The sequence below is a fragment of the Lipotes vexillifer genome, unplaced genomic scaffold, assembly GCF_000442215.2.
Source record: "Lipotes vexillifer unplaced genomic scaffold, Lipotes_vexillifer_v1.1 scaffold5, whole genome shotgun sequence".
Classification (NCBI taxonomy): domain Eukaryota; kingdom Metazoa; phylum Chordata; class Mammalia; order Artiodactyla; family Lipotidae; genus Lipotes; species Lipotes vexillifer.
The window spans coordinates 763,180-771,999 of NW_006788592.1; the positions used below are offsets into that span (position 1 = coordinate 763,180).

An 8,820-nucleotide genomic window follows, 5' to 3' on the forward strand; every position below is an offset into this window, starting at 1 on the left:
CATCCCAAAATTTCCTGCTGTGGTGGCAATATGAGCTCCACCAAAGTAGAGACTGCCTCTACCTTAATTACCATTTCCAGTTAGCTGGTACTGTTCTTGACAGTATAAACATTTGTTAAATGAACAAACAAAATGGACTATAATGTGTCTATACAACTGAAATTATTTTTTAAAGTAAGGTAATTAAACAAGTTGCAGATATTGTACAGATCATTCCCTTTTTACAAATATATATATATATATATATGTATGCATGTGCATACATTTATATACAAGTGTCATATATATCTATTAAGAAAAAAGTTAGAAAGTATACCTCTTGATTGCCTCTTACGGTGGAATTTAAGGAGTAGTGACATTAACATTTTACTGCATATACTACAGATAATATATCTTTTTGCTTTTATTTTTGTTTTTTTAACAATGACTATGTTTATAACTTTAAAGTACAAATACAATCATTCTTTCAATCTACTAACTCTTCTTGCTGTAAAACATTTGTAGCAGTTAACAAAGTCTTTGTTTTCACTGAGTGTATATTCTAGTGGAGGAAGACAGATGGTAAACAAATAAATATTATCCCTGATAAGGTATTATGAAAAAAAAAATAAAACCATGTAAGGGGACTCCAGTGACAGGGTGCTATTTTTCTTTTCTAATTCTGCAGTGTTTGAGAAGAGACCTGAGTGAGGTAAGGAGTAACCCATCCAGGTATATATAGGCAGATAGATATTCTTGGTACAGGTCAAAGGACCCAGGATGAACACGCCATGAATTAGTTAAGATTACAGAGCTCAAGATCAGGAGATGAGTTCAGAGAAATGGGGGTGGTGAGAAGCAGAAATTGTATATAACATAGGGACATTTGGCCAAGGTAATAAGAACTTCAGTTCCTATTTCATGTGATAGGAAGATACTAGAGGTTTTGAACCATGGAATGACATCCAATTTTTGTACACAAAAGATCTGTCTGATGACTGTGTGGAAAAGATGATGATGGCTTGGAGTAGGGTGAGACAGGCAAGCAAACTAGTAATCACAGTAGTGTGATAAGTGCTATGTGAAGAGTTAAGCACACCTCTTCCCACTTAGAACTAATATACATTGGCCTGGTATGAGGTAAATCTGTTGATGGACTATAAACCAGAAAAAGGAGATTTTCTCTCAGTACCAAACAAAATGACCCAAATTGTGATTGAGTCCATATTTTGTCTTACCTGCTCTCTGCCTTAATCAAATGAATTAGCCATACAAGACTTTGTGATTAAGCTCAGGAAATGGAAAAACAGACCAGTTTCTATTTCTGATAACAGGATGTGGGAGATGAGAAAGCAGTGAAGGATTGCAAAACAGCCAGCTACTCAGAGTCAGGGAGCATGTATCACTAATATTTTTCTTCCTATGGCCTAAATCAGATTCCAGCTCATAGGTAGGCATTGGTTCTGGTATAGTTTTTGAATCTTTTTTCCTGATGACCTGTAGGTCTAGTCTATGCATACCGAAGAACTCTGTGGCAGAGTTGCTCTCTGACCAGTGACTTTCACAAAGAGACCCTTTTTTGCTACCTCAGAGGCACAGGACATTTACTGATTGTCTTTAAAGTTTCCAATTCAGACAAAGAATCTTGCTTAATTCTTGATAGCAGTATTGTCTTTTCTTATATTCTTGTCTGTTTGTAACAATGCCAGCTGATGTTTTGTTTTTACTACTTTATTTTACATTATTTTATATACTTTTGTACCTTTATTTCATTTTATACAATCTGCATTGTCAACCTCTCTTCCCATAAATTACAGACACAAAAGTGCCAGTAAAAAGGAAGGGAGGATATGTGCCTTTCATCCCCAGAGCAGCACCAAAAAGCTGCACGAAACACGTTGCCAATTGCAGTCCCTTGTCATCTCTCTAAAAATGGGACTTGAGGAGGCTGACAGGACCACACCTAGAAATCCTTCCAAGAAATCCAGTGGACATAGTCCATATTAGAATTCCCTAAACAAAAGTAAGAAAGCCCCAGAAGGAAAGCTTCATGGACTGTAGTTATCCTATTATCTTCAGGATCATCCATTCCTCAATATAAACAAAAGTTCTCATTTTCTTTTTCCATGATATGATATTGACAAGGCCTAATTAGACCTTATAAAGACAAGCTTATCTGATCACAGTGGTGTTAATTTGTGAGCTCCAGATTCATAGTGTGGATGTACTTAATGTGAACATGAATTATATAAACGACATTGCATAATATAAAATGTTAATAAAGTCTCACTTTATGTGAATACTTTGAAATAAAAACAGATTTCTTCAATTAAAAAAATCAGTCAGGAATCTCATAGTTTCATAACTAGCTGGCTGAATGAATTATAAACTATAATTATAGCAGAGGAAGGTGCCATTTTAGCTGGTAAACAGAAATGCCTACCATACTTTGTCATGTCAAATGAACCAATGCTGTTGTTTATATTAGAATTTCTATGGGGATTTCAGACATTACCTTGTTATTTTAACATTTCCTATTTGTATTAGCTTTAAAAAACATTTAAAGATAATATCAAGGAAGTGTTAATTAAGCTCTCTGCTTTTCTATCATTTCATCAATTTAGTTAACACATATCCAGGCATGGCTAATTCAGGGTGCTATGTTAAAAACCACATCCTCAAATATATATCTTTGAAATGTGATAAAATGCAAAGAAAGCTAAGCAGTTACCACGTTGAGCCATGGTTTTAATTTCTACAAAATATTAGAGATGATAAGAAAAACAATTTTTTAAGCCTTAAAGCAAAAATATCCTACAGTATTTGTTGATCCATATGCTCCATGAATGTTTACCTCCTATTTTACATTAAAATCCATATACATTAAAATGTATTTTATATTACATTTCTCCTTTGAAAAAATTAGCATTGAATTAGGCAAGGTTTGAATCACATAAGGACTTCAGGAATGCAGCTTTCTTGAAGCGTTCTCTAAATCCAAGCTCTAAATTGTGAATAGTTTCATGTTTATTCAGATCCTTAGAATGTTTTGAAATGCATTGCCCAGTGACCAAAACTCTTTCGGGCCTCCCTCCTCAGCTTTGACTTTGGCATTTTGTTTCTGAGAGACCTGGTTGTTGGAAGATAAATTCCCTAATATATAACATTTTCTAGCCTTTCAGCAAAGTAGATTTTGTAGAGGAAGAGTGAACCATAACACTGATTTGGTTAACGTCAGGCTGCCGAGTTCTCAGCTCTGTGGTACAGGTACAATATTATTTCTCCCCTTCTCTGATCCAGTTTCCTAAGAAGATTAATCAGATGTGTCTTAATGTACTTTACTACCAGAGCTACAGATTACTAAATGTGAACTGTTATTAAATTGTGAGATTCCCTTATATGTGCTGAATAAGAGAGGTTTGTGAGATATATATTTTATGGTTTTAGTGTTTACTCTTAGGTCCATGATCCATTTTGAATTAATTTTTGTGTATGGTGTGGAGTAAGGGTTGAAGTTCATTTTATTTTGTACAAATAATCACTTTCATTGAAAATCTGTTCTTTCTCCGTTGAATTAACTTGACATTTTGGTCAAAACATAATTGCCTATAGAAATGTGGGTCATTTTTCTGAAGCATGTAAATTTTTGGAACTATGTTATTTGGTGCATATGCATTTGTAATTGTATCTTCCTGCTGTCTTGATCATTTTTCTCAATAGTAAATGTTTATTTTGGGGTCTATCAATTCTTCTTTTTAAAAGTTTATTTTGTCTAATGGTAGTATAGTCTCTCTGGGTTTTATTATGCTTAATCTCTACATGGTATACTTTTTCACAGTCTCTTGCTTACTTTTATTTGTGTTTCTATATTTAATGTGCATTTCTGTAGACAATGTATAATTAGATCTTGCTAGTTTTCAGTCAGTCTCTACGTTTTTATTGGAGTGTTTAGTACCCTTACATTTAATGTGATTATATTTGGATTTATTGTCTGCCATTTTGCTATTCGTCTTCTCTTTGTCTCATTTTTATTTTCCTGTTCTTCTGCCTTCTTTTGTGTTAAACAATATTTTGTGGGTTATTTTTATTCTGTATTCACTTATTAGCTTTATTTCTTTGCATTATTTTTTGTTATTGCTTTAGGGACCACAATATGCAACTTTAACTTCCAGTAAAATATAGGAACCTTGTACTAGTGTAGTTTCATTTACACACTCTCATCCTTTGTGCTGTTGCTGTCATATACAATACATATCTATATCTATATTATAAAACCAAGAATGTTATATTATAATTTTACTTAGAGTCTTGCCTTTTAAAGAAATTAAGAATGACAGAAAGACAGTCCTGTCTTTTAAGAAATTAAGAGAATTATTTCTTATCTTCATATCATATCACTCATATTTTCATTACCCTCTCTCTATCCAAGTTATCAGCTGATGTTATTTTATTTCAGCCTGAAGTATTTCCTTTTGCATTTCTTAAATTTAGAGCTGTTAGCAATGAATTTTCTCATTTTTAAATTTATTTGAAAATGTCTTTGAACCTTTAATTCTGAAGAATGGTTTTAAAACAGCTTTCTTGGAAGACAGGTTTTTTCCCTCAACAATTTGAATGTTATTCCAGTATCTTATAGACTCCATTATCCTAATGAGAGATTAGCTGTTAATCATATTTTTGTTCTCCTATGTAATATATTGTTTTTCTGTGTTATATTCAAGATTTTTCTTATTATCTTCAGCTTGTAGTAGTTTGATCATGATGCATCTAGGTGCAGTTTTCTTTGTTTATTCTATTTGAGGTCGATTGAATTTTTTTGTAGCTGAGAGTTAATATTTTTCATCAAAGTTAGGAAGGTTTTCATTATTATTTCTTCAAATATTTGTTCACCTTTTTTTCTTTCTCTGCTCTTGTTTGACTCCATTTACCCTTAAGAGTTCTGAAAGATGTTTCTGACAGAATAGTTTTAAACTTTGATGGAAGGCTCGGAAATAAAATGGAGAAGTATGGATGAAATGGCACAGTTTTCTAAGGAAACTTTGTTCCTTAAATATACACACAACACAACCCAGTAAATTTACAATGGAAAATATTAATGTTACCTATTTGTCCTCTTTTCCTCTTTTTACAAAATCTGTTTGTAGGTGCATTTCCTCCCTCTGCTACTTATGCACGAAAAGACTTGCTACAACGATCTACCCATATCGCTACCAAGACTTTCCAAGCTTTTCGCATATTTGTGAACAATGAGCTCAATGAACTTTACACAGGACTGAAGACAGCTCAGAAGTTTCTGAGACCTGGTGGTCGCCTTGTTGCCCTCTCCTTCCATTCACTGGAGGATCGCATCATCAAACGATTCCTGCTTGGGATAAGCATGACACAAAGGTTTAACCTAAGTGCTAGACAGAAGGTGATACAAAAATCACAGTTGGGTTCAGATCATGAAAACACGGAAGGAGTCTCTATAGGAAGGGCCCCTTTAATGTGGAAAGTGATGCATAAGAAGGTACTTACTCCGGATGATCAAGATGTACAAAATAACCCCAGAGGACGCTCAGCCAAGCTTAGAGCAGCTATCAAGTTATGAGAAAGTTATCATCATCTGATTCTTCAAGTTCTTCCTCACAGTTTCTCGTGTAATATTCCTGAACAGCCTAATATAAGAAAGTGTGGGTTAGAGAGATATACTATATATGTGTGGAAATAGGGGGTGTTTAGCATTTTTTTCTCAAAAAGAAAATGTAGGAAATATTAGCATGACACAGATAGCTCAGTTCAAGATGTAGCAGTGTCTCAAAACTGGAAAAATTGTTTATCTTAGCATTATATTTGACTTTTGAAATGCAGTCCTTTCTCTAACCAGGAAATTTTTTTAAAAAAGAAGAAGAATAATAAGAGAAGAATATGTATATTTACTTAACTATGTAAATTCAAGCTGTCAAAAGAGAGATTATATCTGCATGCCCAAATTCTGAATTTAGATATTCAGATTTGCAACAGACTGTCTATAACTCAAATAATTAATAATAATCATAAAATGAATTTTAATTTTCCTACTTGGGAATAATTAATTACTACTATAGCTTTCTCAAATATAGGTACTATGAAAATTTAAAATATTCAAGTATTATTTTAAAAATACATTATACTGATAAATTTCATTACTGAAATTGCAGTGTTCATTGTTTTAAAGGGATTTTTCCGTATGATATGTGCCATGTTTTCATATATTAGAAACTAAAACTGTAGAATTGCTCTAATAGCTCTCACAGAAAGTGTTTCACAAAACTTATATTTAAAGTCAATTGTGTTTATTTTAATAATAGCCCAGAATGCTTTTGATAAATAAAAATCTCTCATTTGAATCTGGCAATTTTAAATTGGGCTATTCAAACTATTCAAAGTCTATTTGAAATGGAAAAGTATGTTGTCTCTTCCAGATACTAAAATCAATGTAATGATTTTATTTACAAATAGTAATTGTAATTGTAAAATGTTTATTCAGGTGAAGTTCACGTGGCAGAGGATTCTTTAACAAATTAATGAAATTGACTCAGTATTCACATAACTTTTAATACATAAATATGCACTTCTAATTTATTCAGTTATGCAGCAAGTACTGAACTAGGCAAAGAAACAAAGGCGAGTTAAATACACATAGCCCATAGTATTAGTCCTCTGGAGTTTATAATCTAGCCGAGAAGAGCAATGGTAGTTAAATAATCATAAATATTAGTATAAAATTGACAAAGCGGTAAGGGCTATAAAGAAGTAGTACAAGGTACCATAAGTACATCTAGTAGGGGTTTCATCTACTGAAGGAAACCAGGTCTGACAACATGGTGCTTGATTTGTGACTTGAAGGATGAATAAGTGATAATTAGTAAAAGGATACATGGGCATGTTCATTAAAGGTGCATGTAAATGATTGTTTTCTTAAGTAGTTTCCCTTGAAGTCATATTTATACTATTAATTTGCTCAGTAAACTATTTATTCAAATACAGGAAAAATTCATCTTCTCAATTATGATTACAAACTCTAAGTTGGTGAATCCAATGAATAAAATGTCAATATAACTATATGGGCAAAAGATAAGAATTAAATACTTGAATTTACCTCAGACTTACTTTATCTATGTCTGTAATATTTAGCTTTAGTTCCCAAGTTTGTTTACCACTTGTAATTTACAGACTTTATTCAGATCTGAACAATTCTGCAGTGAAATCAGAATTAGAAAATATTCTAGGGAACAGTATGCTCAAATTAGAAACAAATGAAGGTACCTAGCTTAATCTCGTCAGTCTTTCCTGAAGAATTTTGTAAGTTCCTCTTTGTATGTACGTCATATTTGTGAATGAGAATGATTCCCAAAGGTAAGTGCCCATCTGAGTATCTGATCAGAATATAAAAGATCACATCTAATATTCAACAATGATTCACCTATTTCATCAATCATTTTTGGATGCTATATAATACAGGAATCTTTTCATTAATGTTAAATGGAAATTGACTCACCTGGGTTGGATGGCATCCTTCCAAACTTCATGTCCTTTCCAGAACCTCATAATGTGACCTTATGTGGAAATATGGCTATTGCAGATGTAAGTAGTTAAGAGGAGGTCATACTGGAGCAGGGCAGACCCTTAATCCAATATGTCTGTGTCATTATAAGAAAAGGAGAAGAGAGAGACACAGGGAAGAATGCCACATGAAGGTAGAGGCAGAAATTGAAGTGATACATCTACAAGCCAAGGGACACCAAGAATTGTTGGCAACCATAAGAAGCTAGGAGAGAAGCATGGAATAGATTCTCCCTCATAGACTTTAGCAGGAACTAATAACTCTGCTGACACCTTGGTTTCAGACTTCCAAGCTCCAGAACAGTGACAGAATAAATTTCTGCTATTTTATGCCAGCCAATTTGTGGTAATTTATTACGGCAGCCCTAAGGAACTAATACTCTGACCAAAAACAAACAAAAAAATCTTGAAAAATATTCATGAAGAAAAAATCATGCTTCAATAAACACAAAATTGGTTTCAAAATGTTGTAGTGTAAAAATATATTAGCATTTTTCTGTAATTAGGCTGTTTGCCACAATCATTCTTACCTGACTCTTATTTTTAGTTGTAGGATGCATAATAAAATACATGAATGAGTTTCAAATTGTTAAGCTCTGGAGAATGGTTTAGGGAAATTCATACAATACATATAGAAAATAAAACAGATTATTGAATTGAATACATTTTAGTATATTTTATTGGAAAAGTACATTACTTTTCCAATAAAATATAAACTATATAAAACAAGCAGTTGTTTTACATTTCAGAATCTTTGTATCGACTGCTCTCTACCAATCATTTTAATATAACATCCATCCCATTGTGTAGGACATCAGTTAACAGGTTTTAGTTCATTGCTTATTAAGAAATGAAATTTAATAACTGCACACAATTTTTAATTGATATCCCTATTTTGTATATTCATTTCATTTTAACAATTATATGTTAGTTATGTAATCTTTTTGAAATTTCTAGGGTAATTTTTTTTGGGGTAATTTTTCGGCTATATCATATCTATATATTTTTTTCTATTTCATGTAATATGTGATATCTATTTTTTTTCTGTTTCATGTAATATATCATATATGGTTTGTGCTTAAATTCATTTATATTGAACTGTTTATTATGTTACAACCAATAGTTTATAAGAGAATACAGGGCTTCCCTGGTGGCGCAGTGGTTGAGAATCCGCCTGCCGATGCAGGGGACATGGGTTTGTGCACCAGTCCAGGAAGATCCCACATGCCACAGAGCGGCTGGGCCTGTGAGCCATGG

At 32.8% G+C, this 8,820-nt stretch overlaps 1 protein-coding gene across 1 annotated transcript in view; it reads left to right on the top strand.

The window, feature by feature from the left end:
- The window catches only part of METTL15 (methyltransferase 15, mitochondrial 12S rRNA N4-cytidine), a 207,896-nt gene extending 202,174 nt beyond the window's left edge, over nt 1–5,722 (top strand). Inside the window, exon 6 of the mRNA XM_007461688.1 lies at nt 5,124–5,722. Coding sequence (XP_007461750.1) covers nt 5,124–5,569 — 446 coding nt within the window. The 3' untranslated portion in view covers nt 5,570–5,722. The remainder of the gene's footprint in view (nt 1–5,123) is intronic.
- Nucleotides 5,723–8,820: the final 3,098 nt, after the last annotated feature.